Source organism: Echinops telfairi, unplaced genomic scaffold (genome assembly GCF_000313985.2).
Source record: "Echinops telfairi isolate 266 unplaced genomic scaffold, ASM31398v2 ScPeMD7_18;HRSCAF=68, whole genome shotgun sequence".
NCBI classification, from domain to species: domain Eukaryota; kingdom Metazoa; phylum Chordata; class Mammalia; order Afrosoricida; family Tenrecidae; genus Echinops; species Echinops telfairi.
The window spans coordinates 95,513,371-95,529,747 of NW_022103915.1; the positions used below are offsets into that span (position 1 = coordinate 95,513,371).

Sequence of the window (16,377 nt, forward strand, 5' to 3'; positions counted from 1 at the left end):
GGGTATCTTTCGAGATTCTGAATTGTCAGGTCACTGCGCAATAAACGTAAGGGGATGCAAGTGAGACTGAAGCGCAAAAAGCCTTCCTGGAAATACTTGGATCCTCTCTTCTAAAATGACTGACAATTTTCTATATTCTAGGACCGAAAAGCTAAGTGACAATGCTTATAGCATCTAATCTGAGTTTCTGTGGGATCTAACAGGCTGAATCCAAGATCTCTCAAATTTGTTGTGTTCTTCTCAACTCAAGTTCACAGCATCTTGGTTTTCCTGGGGAGCCTTTCTGGGCAGAACTGCACTGGAGAGGGCCGGGGGCAGGACAACCCCCCCCCCCATGTTTGTAGGCCAACAGCCATGCTTCTCACGTGCCTAACACTGCACACATACTTTCACATGCATTACCTCCCCTGACCACCACAGGGACTTCGTGAGTGGACACGGGCGACAGCTGACTTTTGAACACCATGCGGTTAGTGGCGTTGACTCCCCTGCATGGTTGATGGTCTGTGTATAATGTTTCACTTCTCCAGAACTTGGCTACTCTTGTTGGCCAGATGCCTTACTTACTGAGAACTCTCTGTGTGTGTGTGTGTGTGTGTGTGTGTGATGTACCTACACAGTCCACACTCATGTCACTCTACGGTTAACTGTATGTTCATACTAGTAGACGTGGCAGGGAAGGAAACTGAGGGCTAAGGTGTGGATGCTGGTCAAGTGAGAAGAGAAATAGCAGCCAGCCACTGCTCTTGCTGCACAGCAAGCCCATTAGGAGAGTTCGGACCCAGCTGGCACCATTGTAAGCTTGGCGCTTATGCAAAATGGAAGGTGAGTCACAGGTCAGGGTTGGTTCATGGTGAACTGGAGCTCACAGAGGACATGGCTATGGGGGAGGAGCAGCTGGGGGGCTTCCCACGTCAGTCCTACAGGTGCTGGCTCACTCACTTGTGGAACAAACTCAGACCCCCAAGTGTATACGACATCAGCAAGGAGGGTGGCTTAAGATTGGGAAGTATTCGCCTTCACCTGCTTGGTTATCACAGCAGGGTGTGTGTGTTTGTAAATACTGTTATTTTATTTTTCATTCCTCCTAAGAACTAGCCAACCCACCTGCCCTTGACCCCCAATGTAAGAGGTTTAAGTAAACTTACAGACCTGTAGCCAGTCTAGAGCGGTCTAGGGTGAACTGCTCAAGAGGTAAGGGGTTCAAGGCTTCCCCCAAGTCGTATGTTTTTATCTCTTTAACCCTCACCTTTCAGTACACTGAGCCTCCCAGATATGTCGGAAACACAGGAAAGAGCTATTAAGGTTCTAGAGACGTAATTCAATATTCTTCTATTTATATTGCATAACAGTCATTTGAAGGAAAGAAAAATCACAAAGTTTATAGCTTGACAGGAGTTGTTTTTTTTTAAACTGATAAGACTTAGTGACAACAGCCTACAGGCTCTCTGGAGTGTTTCAGTGGGGGTGGGGGTGAATTCATGGCGTCATCTCTTAGAATGATCCTGTCCAGGCATCTCCAGAAGCAGATAAATACATTAAACCTAGCTGACTTTTCAAGACCTCTTTGGGGCTTAAAGCAGTACCACAGAGAGAGGAAAACCCAGCGTCTAACGCTCATCATTGGCAATAACTGAAGGGCGAGTCCAGAGCCGGCAGCTTGGTACCAATTGGAGGCCGGCCTTAACGTAGCTCACTGTCTGGCCTGAACTGCCCGGCACTGGAGGTAAGCACTGAGTTCACCAGTGCAAGTTTGGATGCAACAACTGTGGGACCTGTGGCACTCATGGGGTCAGGGGGAGGGGCCGTGAAGAAGCCCTTATGCATTTGGCATTGAATAAATGAATGCAAAATTAACTAAAATCATGAACTGCCCGTCGCTACAAAGACAGACTCACAAACGATAATGCCGGGGCATTTCTTGGTTTCCCAAGTGCCGTGATTCTCCCACTGCCATGGAGCCAATTCCAACTCCTAGCAACCCTGTAGGGCAGGGCCGAGCTGCCCCTGTGAGCTTCCGAGACTGTCACTCTTTACAGGAGTAAAAAGTCTCATCTTTCTCTCTTGGAGCGGCTGGTGGTTTTGAACTACTAACCAACATGTAACCACCACACCACAAGCGCCCTGGGTTTCCTCTGAGATGGAGGTTGCAGCCCACGAGATGACAGAAAGAAACCGTGGCCGGGGGTTCAGCTATAACGGTGAGATGGCAGCAGTCTCACGGTCCTTTTCCACCGACCCACTGGCATGCCCCGCGTGCCAGGCTGAAACTGGGACTTTCCCACTCTCCCAGATGGCCTTACCCTTACCCGCTTGACCCCCGGGCTATTCCACTATCAAGATGCACCGACGCCCTGCTGCAAGGCCGTCTCCTCTAGGCTCACCTCTGTTGTCTGATTAACTGAACCACTGCTGTCCACCGATTCAAGCTACATCTGGGTCTATCTTCGGCTTGAAAATATTAGTAAAGACCCTGGCATTCTCCCCAGGCCACCCTCTGAACAAAGCAGACAACATGGCCTCTCCAGTGCCAGGGCCATCATCCCATGAAGTCTGCATGGCTTCCACCCAAAGATACCAAATGCCGCATCCTCTGGTTTCTGCTGGGCCTCTCTCATCTGTTACAGAGATTTCCACAGAAAGCTAACAAATAAACGTTTCCCTTTGTTTTTGAAAGTAAGGCATCTTTTCAACAAAACCCATCTGATTTTCCTTACAAAAGAAAAAAGAATTGCTCACACCTCAAATGGTAAATCAGTGAAAACCTTCTGTGTTGTCTTCAGTTATTACAATTGCAATCAATCCCGGTTATTATAATTAACATTTAGCATTAGAAAGAACTGGGTCATTGCTCTTCCCCTCTTCTTGTGATGTCTTTAATTCCTCATTAGTATCATTTTGGTTGCCAAGCAACCTTCACTTTTACATCCTATATTTGAAGAGAGGGTGGCAGAACTGTCTTTTAGCTAAATTTCCCTTAGGACAGAAAACCAGTGCGGTACCTAACACACCTCCTCACCAAAACTTACGTCAAGGTCCTCATTGTTTACAATGTGAATTATGGAAAACAAAGAGTTCGTTATAGTGAACCTGCCACAAAAACTGTGATTATAATACATGTAAACACTCATGAAAGAGAATCTAGAGAAATGCAGCCTAGATTGTTGATAGTACTTATCTTGTCCTTGGTGATAAAATATGTGACTGTAATTTTCTTTCTTTCTTTTTTGGATAATCTTTATTTTCTAAGTGTTCTACAAACTCATTGCTATTAAGCTTATTTCAACTCGTGTGGAGGGTGGTGGAGTAGTTCTCTACCCTGATTGGGTTTGCCAGGCTGTCACTCCTTAGGGAAGCCGCCTTGCCAGGCATGCCCCTTCCCACGTGAGTGCTGGTGGCTGCCAACTGCTGGCCTTCTGGGAGGAGTCGAGTGCTTTAACCACAACGTGTAGAATGAACAAGAGTGACTTTAAGATGGAACGCATAAATGTGAGCTGAGTTACCGTTATATCATTGCAAATACAACGATGTACAAAATAATGAGAATTAAATGAGAAAACCATCAATAATATAGTCATGCAAACACTGTGCTGTTCATAGTAAATGCTCAGGTTATCACTAAAATAGTTTCTCGTGCGATGAAGGAAAGCCATGAGGCGAAAAACTCACAACATCACAGTGGCGGTGGCCAAAGGCCAATAGGGTTTTCTTTCAGGCTCAGGACTGACGCCAGTCTGCAGGGCCCGTGCAGGGTGGGAGTGTGGGAGGCCTTGTTGGGTCAGTAACAGTTGCAAGGTGACAGCAGCAGAGCATTAAACCGAGGGTGGGAGCTGCGTGTCTGCACAGGTAGCACCCCTATGACGCTGGCCCTGCTCACACTGGTCCTTCCTGATTCCCCCCCACTTGTTGCTAAGGCAGTCCCAGTAGGTTGTCACCCAAGCCCCCTAGAACCAGAGAACTGGCAGGAAGTCTAGCAGTTGTCATTGTTTTGAGTGGAAGCAGGACAGGGCCTAACATGGGGATAGGCTGGACAAGGGTCACTTTGGGCAGTAAATGCAGGGGCAGTGCCTCTTAATGTCCCTGTCCAGCTAAGCCCCTACTTACAGGCTTCTGACTCAAGGGAAAGGTATATGCTAGGGAGGAAGGCTGGCTAGCACCATCGGAAACTGGTGTTCGTGCTGTTTGAAGAGGGAGGCGTTGGCTAGCCACAGTGCCTCTAAGAGACAAAGCATCGTTATAACAGACACCCACACTCTCCTTATTTTCATGGTCAAAACATAGGCATGCTATCCATTCCCAAGGGTGTCTTCTGCACTTGAGGAAGACCAGAAATGCTGGGAAACCAGACAGAACTGGTCCCACGCTTTCAGACATGCTTACAGACAGGGCCCCTCTCTCTGATTAGATCTGGCTGCATTGCTTCAGAGCTACCCATGAGGCTGGCTTCCCCACGAGCTTTTCTTCTCCACAAGGCTGCGAACCTATTTGTCCTCTTGCTTCTCCAGATGAATTATACACTGCAGGTTGCCCAGGTTCTTCTAGAAGACTCGAGGACATGAGAAGCAAGTATGCTAAAGGACTGCATTTCTCACAATCAGTTCACAGACCATGGCCACCCAAGCCTTCAGGGAGTGACTGGCTGAAGGAACATCTCGGGCTGGCTTCTCAGGAACCTCCCTGGCTGAGGCATGCACTGCCCTGGTGCTCATTCCTCATGGCAGCGCGAGTCTCGGAGAGAACCTCAGCAGAGTTTAGATCTCTGAATCTCTCTGCAACCTCCCCGAGCTCCAATCCGATTCCCTATTACGACCAAAAGAAAAGAAAAGCTAAGTGTTCAACCAATGTCAGTGATTGGGGATGTGTGTGTGTGTGGGTGTCTTCTGCCTGTCTTGGCAGGTCTGTAGATAGATTTAAATGATGCCCAGAACTCCCGAGGCACTAATTTATGCATAAGCATTTTGACAACTGCCTCTGCCCTCTAGTCTAGAGAGAAGTCTACTAAAGACACAACCTCATCAGAGAGGAGAGTGAAGGGGATTTCCCAGTCTCCCCTCTCTCAGGCTTGTCAGTCACTGTCACTCAAGCTCATAAGAAGCCAGATGCCGAGTGAGGCTGAGGCCAGCCCGTCAAAGCTCCACTAAGACACTCCATGGCCTACATAGTTGCTGGGGGCCGAGAACAGTAATGCCTTTGACGTGCTCTGATGTCCATGAGAAGCCTTCAGATATGGGTTTCCCAAGGGCTGTCCTTTATATTCAAAACCTTGCTGTGACACCCAGGGACTGTGGATCCATTGGGGAGGCTTCTGGGACAGCTTTCGTCACCTTCACGAAGGGTGTGCTACCAGCAGTGGCCTAGGCATTGCAGCCCCTCCCTGAACTTGGGAGTTGCCAGTACTGGGGCTTGGGTGTCCATTGATGACCATGTCCATTGGCTTTGGGCCTTGTGCTCCTGTTGCTTTGGGGTGCCTTGCTTTACTGCGCCTTGCTTTACTGCACAGTCTGCCACGTTGGTGAATGGGGGCAAATACCCAACCTTTCATTTGACATCGAGGGAACAGTCCCAACAAGTGTGTATTTGCTTTTTTGGTCTCCAACTTCCAAGGTATCTCTTTGGGAGTCCAGGTCTATAAAATGCTCTTCATATTCAACTGCTCCACCATGGGGGAAACACCTATGAGGTTTGGGATGTTTTTGGTTAGGAAACCTGTCCCCCAGGAGTGATGCCTTGGTGTTTGGAATACTGGTGGTGTAGCGTCTAGCATCATAGCAACAAGCAAACCACTGTCGTGGAACAAATTGACTAGGAAGAAAACCTGGTCATCAGCTTCCCAAAATAAGCCGATGGAAATGTATGGCTTCCAGGGTCGTGCTAGCAGATGAAGCCTAGATCGGATGGCATGACACAATAGGTGCACTAAGGGACCGAGACAGGCCACCAATCATAGAGCTGGAGGCGGACTGACCACGGATCATTCTGCTGTACAGAGTGCAGGCAAACCAAACTCGCTGCCACCGAGTCATTTCTGAATCATAGCGACCTCACAGGACAGGGATGCCTGCGGGTTTACGAGACTGTAACTGTTTACAGGCGTGGAAAGCCTCATGCGGTAGATTCGGCTGCTGACCTTGCCCTTAGCAGGCAGCACACACATTACCCACTACTCGGCTAGGGCTCCTTCTGCTGCATAGAAAGTCATCATACGTTGAAACGGACTTGATGGCCATTGACAGTAACAGTCACCTCCAGTTTGGGTAACACTTACACTTGGATAACATTGGACAGTGAACACAGTAATTAGAATTTTGTTTAAGACGGAATTTTTAAGAGGAGATGTAGTAGATAGATGGGATCCAATTAATGTTTCTACAACTGAATGGAGTTTAATTTCTGACCCGGGGGAGATCAGGCCTACAGAACGGTGGGAATAGGGTGCAGGTCCCTCCGGAGTGTGGGAGGCCTATTCTAGAAGAAGAACCCTGAGGGCTTGTTGAGCTCAAACGGCAAGCAGCTGCTGGGGTGGAGGGGGGTGTTGAGAGGGAGGAGGGAAGGGGTGGGCAGGGGAAGGAGAAGGTGAGTAGTGCATTTGGGGTCAGACTGAGAGCAGAGGTAGTGATTTCAATTCTCTGAGGGTGATGTATTGTCTCATTTGCCCATAGACTTGGGCTGCCTATGGCATGGAATCCCTGGGTGATGCCCATGGTGAACATGCTCAGACGTTAATTGAAAGATCTGAAGTTCAAGTCCACTCAGAGGCACCTTAAGAAGAAATGCCTTGCAACCAATGTGGTTCTGACAAATCCACCAATGAAAACCTTATAGAGCATAGTTCTACTCTGAGACACACACACACACACACACACACACACACACATGCGCGCGCGCGCGCTCCATGGAAGAATAAACAACACTGTAAGTATAAGCCACTAGGATGGGTTCATGACAAAGACCTTGAGTTTCCGCCCTCCTCTCACTCAGGAGCAGCGGCTACAGCTGAGAGCCCCCTTTCTGGGATGTGTTAATAGTTGCTTTTCAATGCTGTCAGAGTGGCCTTCCATTCGCAGGGGATGAGAAAAGAGCTTTGTGAATTTGGACATCTGAAGACTCCTTCCATATGGCCTCACATGCTGGCAGCCTTCTTCCAAAGTGAAAAGATGGAGAAAGCCCAGATGACTTCATAGGTCTCCGAAACAGATGGCGCGATTCCCGTAAATGCACTTGACATCAATGTCCCGGGCTGCGATGATTCCCTCACTGGGCTCAGCTGAAGAGCGACTAACTGGCGATGCTGAGAATGTAGAGCGTGACCTCAGATTAAGAGAGAAGGTGGGCGTGGACACTTCATGGAGAAACTGTGACCTATGGCTCAAGGGTCCACATTCTACTCAGAGATTTGCAACCTTGTAGGGGACGCTGGAAACCTTGCAAGAGCCCTTCAAAACCACAACCCAAAGCCAAACAAACAACAACAGTGGAACTCACATCTGCTGCCCTAACAGACTCATAGTGACCCTATGGGGACAGAGCAGCTCCGGACCTTGGGCCTTTGAAGCGGTATATCTTTATGGGAGCAGTAGCCTCATCTTTCTCCCATGGACCAACTGCTGACCTTGTGGTTAGCACCCCAATGCTTCCCCCACTGAGCCACCAGCGACCTTCAAAAATACCCTAATTTTTAAGTGCTGGTCACCCATCTTTTAAAACATGATCAGAAATCCTTCCTCGGAGTAGTTGTGGGTGGTCATTAATGGTTAATAACAGTAAAGAAATTGCCATCAGTCAACATGTCCTATTGTCCAGCATGCCTACACGGAGATGCTACCAAATGCAAATCCTACTTTCTAAGGACGTCTGCCAGTTACTATCGCCCTCAGGTCCCCATTTACTCTCTCCACAACTGCCCAGCAAACCCTCCGAGACGATGAGAGTGTTCTGCTTGTGCTTGTCCAGTGGCAACTGGACATGTGGCTAATGAGCACGGAAATGAGGTCCTGAATTTTAACGTTTCATTTCAGGTTAGTTGCACGTACGCTAACTGTAAGTAGCTGAGTGACTGCCAATTGGACAGAGCAGCTCTATTCAATTCAAAGCTCCTACAGGAACTTCCTGGAGATGAGGTCCAGAGGGAAACAGAAAGTCAATTAATTAATCAGTCTTTACGATTGAAGCCATTTTTTCTTCTTTTCTTTTTGGTTATTGTTGTTGGGTTTTTTTAATTGGTGGGAAGGGTAACTACAACCAGAGAATGAAGCAAGAGGCTATCAAAGGGGGAGGGCGGGCAGACACATATTCCTATATGATTGCCATTCCTTTATACAGGCACCGAAGTGAGAAGACATCCAAGCTTCTCAACAAACGTAAACCTTCTACACAAACTGGAGAAAACCACCAGACTGGTAAGATTCAAGAGAAAATTAGGCTCAGGTCTGTCAACCCCCAGATTGCCTCTTCACAGAAGCCCAGGCACAGAAACTGTCATGGAACTGCCAGGCCTGCCCCTGGGCTCTGCCTCTGGCTCTCTGCGCCCTCCGTCCCCGCACAGACGCATCACGGATAACGGAAGAGCGAGCAGGGAGTTGTAGGGCAGAAACCAAGGTGCTGCCTGTCTTCCAGAGAGAGAACGGTGGCTTTTGCCCTTTGATGTTCCTCTGCAACAGGAAACACATCATGCCCCAAACCCGGGGACATTCGCAGGGGATGAGAAAAGAGCTTTGTGAATTTGGACATCTGAAGACTCCTTCCATATGGCCTCACATGCTGGCAGCCTTCTTCCACCTTGCTGCCTCCCCTCAACCTTGCCACGGCTGAAGATGGATTTCAAAATGCATGTTTTTTCTCTCCCTGATCTGGGTCCTTGTCCTGGAAGTGGACTTAAAACTCTCACGTGCTATTCTAAGTCTTCTCACGTGAGAGCTTATTCTTCCTGCATGCCTTCATTTGCTCTTACCCTGTCTGCAGAACATTCGCGCTGGAGAGGGCAGTTCTTGGGCAACCTAGGCTCTAAGGCAGTGGTTCTCAACTTTCCTCCTGCCGCGACCCTTTCATGCAGTTCCTCATGTGGTGGTGACCCCCAACCATAACATTATTCTCGTTGCTACTTCATGACTGTCATTTTGCTACTGTTATGAATCGTCATGTCAATATCTGATATGTAGAATGTATTTTCATTGTTACAAAGTGAACATCATTAAAACAGTGATTAATCACAAAAACAATAAGTAATTTATTTCTACTTATTTATTTCTACTTACAAATAAATAAAATTTTGTCTTGAAGCATGGGTAACAGTCTTAATATAATATGTGTTAATATGTGTTTTCCGATGGTCTTAGGCGACCCATGAAAGGGTTGTTCGACCCCCAAAGGGGTCGCGACCCACAGGTTGAGAACCGCTGCTGTAATGGGACCGGGGGTGGTCACTGTAATTCTACTACCAAATGGTGTCAGATGCAGTTCAGCATCTTGATAGCAGACAAGAGCCTATTAGGCTCAATGGGATTTTTAACCACTTTTGGATTTTAAGGTACCTTTTAGAATAAAAGCTATTCCAGAAAACCATGTCCTTTGACCTCAAAGGATCCGTTGAAGGCTACGAATTAGCGTCTGCTGTGTGTGGGAAGGACTTCACAGTGGAGCATGGGTTTTTGAGTCCTTCAAAATTGGGAAAACAGCCCTGAACTCAGCTTGCACTTGATTGGTGTGGGAGGACGAAAGCCAGCATCAGCAATAGGCTTTGGGTCCCAGGTGTCTCACAGGAAGAGCCTAAAAATTATTATTCTTAAAATATTCACACTGCCCTGCTAATGACCAAGAAATTCAGATGACCACCCAAACTGGGGGAGGAAGCCTGCAGCTCAGGGGAAAGCAAAGTGTTTGGTGACCACGGTCATCCTCAGCCTTGTTCCCACTTGGCTCCACTGTAGGCTAGTTTATCTCCTTGGTTAGGAGTTTCCAAAGGAGATTAGTTTGGAACAGAAAGCCTTTCATTCTGCTCCCAAGATCCCCCTAGCATTAAACTGTCAACTACATGAATAGCAATTTAATGATATTGGAATGCTAAACTAGTCATAATAAAAATGCCCACCACCAAGTTAAACAGTCTACAAGAAACAGCACTTTACAACAGCGATTCTCCAAGTGTGGTCTTCAGCTCAGTAGCATCAGCCTGACCTGAAGCTGGTAGAAACGCAAATTTTGGGGTCTTCCTCTAGCCCACTACCATCCAGTCAATTGCAACTCACAGCGATCTCCTACAGGGTCTTCCGAGGACATGCAATCTGTATGGGAGCAGGCAGCCTCATCTTTCTCTGGCAGAGCGCCTGGTGGGTTTGAGGGCTGCCGCCCAACACCTAACCCTCAGCACCACCAGGACCCCCTTTGGGCCTTCCTCTAGACCACAAAATGTGCACCTCTGGGAGAGAGGCCCAGCATTATAAAGCAGGCCCCACGTACTTCTGAGGCACTGAAGTTTGAGAACGATGCCTTCGAACCAACAAACAAGCAGGTGAAACTATTCTCCGCAAAGAGAACTGAATGAGTCCAGTCTGACTCGGTTCTAGATATAAGATCTAACCAAGCACTGAGGACGTCCAGTCAGATATCCCTGGTTCTGAGTTCTAAGCAATCTTCCTCTTGTTCCACCTGAGATTGGATCAAGCCACCCCCTGCACCCTGGGAGGCTCCTGGGGATGAGCTGGGCTGGGAGTTCTGAGCTACACGCATGCATCTGCTCCTCAGTGGGAGATGGAGGGTGCAGAGGGCCAAGGGGATTGCTAGTATGCTGGGCATTCCTCTCGAGCTTATCGATCCCTTCCTTGGTGAGGAACAGAGAGTTCTTACTCTTCGATCACCATCTCGCAACCACGGATCTCAACAAAGACAGCACATATGAAATAAAACGAATAGAAAATGGCATCCTGAATGGTGAGTCCCAGGGATGACGAAACGCAGTGTGTGACGCCCCCACCAACAATGCCTACGTCCCGATGCCTAATTCTCAGATCCTTCCTCTGGATTACAATGCTGAGGAAGCAGTATCTTCTCCTCACCCACACTCTGGCCAACTCAAAGCCGGTCCTATTCTCCCTCAGCCACCTTCCAGACCAGACTGTAAGGAGAATTAGAAAGACGTTATTTGCCCAAACGATTGGGTGGTTCTGAGGTTTCTGGCTGACAACAATGTTTGCTCAGTGAGGGAGTCTTCATGCGCCCTAAGGACACATGGGCAGAAACGTGTCAAAGCTTCAGACGCACCACATCCTCTTAGGGAGTGTGTCGTCAAGAGAATCCTCCAGCCAAAGAGAGATGGAAATGCAAACTCTCCCTGCACTAACTTTTCTCACTTTAAATGGTACCTCTCATCACGACCTAGTCCACCCACGTAGTCACGTGCCACAGGCACTGCAGACTGTCTCTGACGTCTCAAAGACTCAGACGCTATTTTTAAAGCCCCAATACATTCTAGGTTGCTATTTGGTAAAGCACTTTTTAAGGAAGAACAGCATAATCTGCAGCCTCCCCGCCCTCCCCTTAATAAAATGCATATAAGCAGTAGCTAGCCAACTCACCGAAAGATTGAATGCAGCTGTCAATGAGATCGTCCAGGCTGGCTCCTTTGGTTAAATGTCCCAGAGACACCATCATTCGGAGCTGGGTGACCTGAGCCAGGCTGGGATGGGAGGGGATGGGGCTGCTGGGTGGCTTTGCCTCTAGTCTCGCTTTGGGAGCAGATCTGCCACCATGGGCAGGCTTCCTGGGGAAAGAAAGAAGGCAGGCGAGTGAGCAGAGCACAGCAGCCAGCCCCGGGGAGCTTTCTCTGCAGACTGGAGAGGAAAGGAGTAGAGATAAAACAATTAATCCCTGGAGTCAGGCTGATAGAAGACACAACCCTCCCACTTGGCAAATGCACCAAACGGACCGGTTGGCTGTGAATGACACATCTCCCCAGTACATAATGAGGTGCGATTTCAGGGTTTCAACTGGGGCTCTTCTTCCTGGGGTTAGGCTGTCCTGCTGTGTCCTAGTTCCTGAAAGGGCGAAGAGGCAAGCCTGGCTCTTGGCAAGCCCTTAGCTCCTAGCAATATTTTAAAAAAACCAAAAAACTTCAGCTCCTGGGCCACATTGACTAGGGTTTTAAAGGACTGTGTAAGTTGATTGTGTCTTGAGCAAACACTGTTTGTCTTGGGCAGTACCAGGATGCTGAAGAAGGTCGAGAAGCCTCCTGTTAAAGGACATCAGAGGAGAAGCTAAAGCCAGAGGAGCTATGTGCAAGAGCTGACAGATTACTGGGGTGGGAGTGAGATTTCGAGTCAGGCCTGACTCTCACACAGCTCTCACTTGGTTTCAGAGCTCAATTTCCACCATGGATAACAAAAGCACTCAGTCGGGGCCATTCTATCAAGTCCTCATTGGGGTCCTCCCCAAGTGAAAAAGAAAGCAGACTGTAGGAGAACTCGGTCCCAGATCTTAGCGTGAATGGCACGACTGGTCTGGAAATGCCTTCACAGCCCCACGGGTCACCTCTGTCCACGCACAGCTGGTTGTGACCTCACCAGCGCACAGCAAATTGTTTGGAAAGCGATAGGCTGAACATGAGGTATTCTATTTTCCCCTCCCTCAAGATAACAGACACATGCACACACATATATACTCATATCCATAAAACTTGAAGGTTTCCTTGCCCTACATAGTCTTGCTTCGTTGAGCATATTGCTAGTTTTCCACTGTGACGTTGGGCCTTTCACTATTTGCTAACGAAAGGGAGACATGCAAACAGAAGTATAGTACAGAGTCTGCACTTCAGCTACTGGCTGAAGATGATGATGATAAACACTCGATGGCATCAATTCCTACTTCGGGATCAATCAGGAAGCGCAGGTCTCCGAGAAAGACATGTTGGTAGGGCAGGCTCAAGCATAATGATGAGATGTACTCTGGAAAACACACCATGCATTCTTTATGTGTTGGATTTGGGTACTGCTGATCTAGAAAGGAACCCTAGAGGTTCCTCAACGAAGAAACGAAATCTACTGGTGAGTCAGACCTAAGCCAGCGCTGCTCTCTCGGGGTCCCAGGCAGATCAAGATGTGTGATAGGCCTCAATCAAGTTGTTGGCCATTATTGATTTCCACCCAGGTCCTGTGCTAGCCCCAAGCCCAGATGAATATGTAAAACCAAGAGAAAATAATAAGAGACCGAGAATTGAGTGAGTACAACATGGCGGCCACTTTATTGGGACTTTGCATGATCTATAAAGCTCACAGGCCAGAGCGTTGGTGTCTCCCTTTTATGATGATGAAATGGATCCCAAAGAGATGAAACGAGGTAACAGAGGCTGCACAACTCGTCTACGGCCGCAGGGGGATTTGTTCTTGGTGCCTTTCTGATCTGAATACTTGTCTTTGCTGGGCCTAACTGGGCACTGTTCACTACATCTCGCTTAGCAAGCAGATCCAAATAACCAGGCTAGGGGGGCGGGGTGGGGTGGGGTGGGGGAATCAACTGTAATTTTTAAATAAGCAAAGTTTCCCCAAATCACAACCGATCATTTTCAAGCTGAATCTCAAACCCCGTCCTCTGCAGGTTGCCGGTACCATTCTGAGAAAGAGTGGGACTGTCTTTTCCTAGTCCTTTTCCAAACCCTCATCTACAGGTGTGGAGGTGCAGGTCCAACGCCAGGCCTTCTGTGCCCTGGGCCACTCTCCCGCCCCTTCCCAGAAGCGCTGATAGTTCTGCAAATGTGGGGCTGGCAGTCTTGTGTCAGGATTAATCAGCTTGCTGCCTTATCCACTGTCTTTCCACCGGTAAGACCGCCACCAAAGGCAGAGTACAGGGAGAGAGGGAAAATAGACACTTCTCCGTAGAAGCCTCTTTCTCTCCGGCCTTCCACACCACCTCTCCTTGGCCCCTACAGAAAAGGCAGCCACAACCGGAGGCTGTGTCTCGGGACAGGGCTTTTCCTCCTGGGGCCTGGGAGGGGGCTGCCTCGCTGTCTTGACCTGAAAGAGTGAAGGAAAATTCCATTTGCTCTCGTGGTTGGTGGCATCAATCACTCGGGCGTCCTGACAGTCACTGGCCTCTACTTCTGGCCATGTTTCCTAGTGTCACCGGTAGGGGAAACCACTTCAGTTTCTGGGGGTGATTCTCAGAGGCAGACATTTTTACCAGAACTAGGAGGCGTTGGGGTAGGTTCAGGTGGAAACAGAGAAACAGAAAAGTGTATTTGGGGTGAGGGGAACAAGAGGGAAAGGACAGGTGCAGGCTGGATCTCTAGACCCAGGGAGGCTCAGATGGTTGGGCAAGAGAAATTAGGGAAAAGAGAAATGATGGAAGAGCAAACTGTAGCCTAACCAGCCTTGGAAGATGGGGAGCTATTTGCACCACAAATTGGAGAACCACCCTATTGTTAGGCAGGATCTTGATTGGCCGCCTTTTGAAAAACCTCCAAATTAGTCAGTCTCTTCTGGTGAAATGGATTAGACAAGAGTTTAGATAATGCTTTATTCCAGGCAGGCATAAGGGTGTTTTAAGGGTCAATTCATAAAGGAACGGCTTCTAAGTCTGTGAAGGTGTATTTTTAAAGATAGCAGCCAAATATTTTCGGGCTAGCTCCTGGGTACACTTTTAAAAGAAAGGAAAAGAGCCAGAGAAGTGAAAGTAAGTTTTGATTGTAAAAGTGGCCAAGGCCCTATAAGGTTTGCTGAACAAACGAACAAATGCCCTGGAAGCCGTCCTGACTCATAGCAACCCTGCCCTTAGGGGTTTCTGAGACTGTAACCTTCTACTGGAGTCAAAGCCTCCTCACCTTTCTCCTGCAGGGCAGCTGGTGGTCTCAAACTGCTGACCTTATGGTTAGCAGCCCAATGCATAACTCACTACACTACCAGGGCTCCTGGTTTGCTGAAGGAGGTTGCCAAATCTCTAAACTGGTTAAGGTGAAGTTACTCTCCAGGCACAGGGTCATCCGAAGAGTCACAATTTCAGCCTCAAAAAAATTTTTTTTCTTTTTTATTTATATTTATAAAATGAAAGCCAGCCCGAAAGAGTCAGGGATGAAATGGAAGAAGAGAACTAATCATTTCTACTACGTTCTTTGCAGTCCAAGGTGCCCTTTGTTGACTCCTAGTGCCAACTTCTCCTGGTCCTCCCCTCTCTTTTCAAAATAGAAACTCAATTTAATTTACTGAACTGAGCCCCCACCCCCACCCCCGACTAAGGAGTGAAAGGTACAGTGATAGGCAGGCCCTCGGGAGATAAGTGAAGATGATGGCAGTTGGGGGGGCAGGGAGGAGACGTGCACAAAAGGTCAAGAGCCCTTAAGACCAGAGAATGTATGTAAATCCAGCAGAGAATTGCTTCCTGCCTTTACTGGGTATGGGTGTGCCGGTTCGGCACTGCACATTCCGGTATCTGTGAAATGCACTACTTGTCCCACCCTGTGCGGAAGGCAGGCAGTTCTCCAGGAAATTGCCCTGTTCTCGAGCCTTGGGGGTGGGGGTGGGGGGCAATCTCAAGTTGCTGGCCCCTCATGCCTTTCTCCTCCCAAGAGCCCTTTCAGTTACTGTCACATTCCTTCATCTTCTGTCACTCCAAGAGCCTCCTACAGTTTCTTGCTAGAAATGTTAAGGGGGGTAAGGTTTGGAGATTGCCACCCGGAAGGTTCTAGGGGGGTTCCCTGACCCAGGGGACCTGGAAACTTCACTGGAGCAGATGCAGCCAAGTGGTACCCCAGTGGGGCTTGCAGCCCAAAACAGTACACGCTCGTGGCCGCGTGCGGCCGCCAGATGGCACTGCCGATGGCCCGTGCTGGCAGCAGGTGCGGGTGGCGTGGACAGTCCGCGCGTGGGAGCCCCGGTGCCCAGCAGTGAGGCCCCGAGGGAGGAGGTAGGCGGGCGTCCGCGGGCGTGGGTTAGGGCAGTGAAAGGCTTTTGGGACTCGCAATTAGGAATTGACCCTGGCAAACGCTGGCTCCGCAGCGCCATCGCCGCAAACCCCAGCTCCCTCGCCCACCAGGCGGGCACGGGGTCCTCCGGGCCTGCCAGTGCCTCTTGCCCGTCCCCCGAGGACTCCAACCGGAGACCTTGACCTCCCGCCGCCCCCCATGCCGGGCCAGCAACTTCCTGTCGGAAGAGGCGCCCTGGCTGCTCGGCACGTCCCGCCACCCATCAGCAAAAGGACCTCAGGGCGCTACCCGCGCAGAGGCCCCCTCCCCAAGATAGCCAGCCGGTGCGCCCGGGCACCTGGGCACCGGCTCGGCCGCCGTCGCCCCTACTCACCGCGGAGCTTCTCTGACCTTGCCCAGGGTGCCCATGACCGCGGCCTGGGCTCCGGAGCCGGCTCACCTAGCGCGACGGCACGGGCTCAGCGGGGCGCGGCGCA

The 16,377-nt window shown here is 49.4% G+C and overlaps 1 protein-coding gene across 1 annotated transcript in view; it reads right to left on the reverse strand.

Annotated features, from left to right (window-relative positions):
• Positions 1-16,351, reverse strand: part of RASGRP1 (RAS guanyl releasing protein 1) — a 70,405-nt gene extending 54,054 nt beyond the window's left edge. The window contains exons 1-2 of the mRNA XM_004712693.4: positions 16,275-16,351; positions 11,568-11,752 (exon numbers count right to left, since the gene is read on the reverse strand). Of these exons, the coding sequence (XP_004712750.1) occupies positions 11,568-11,752; positions 16,275-16,309 (220 nt within the window). The 5' untranslated portion in view covers positions 16,310-16,351. The remainder of the gene's footprint in view (positions 1-11,567; positions 11,753-16,274) is intronic.
• Between the last annotated feature and the right edge of the window lie 26 nt (positions 16,352-16,377).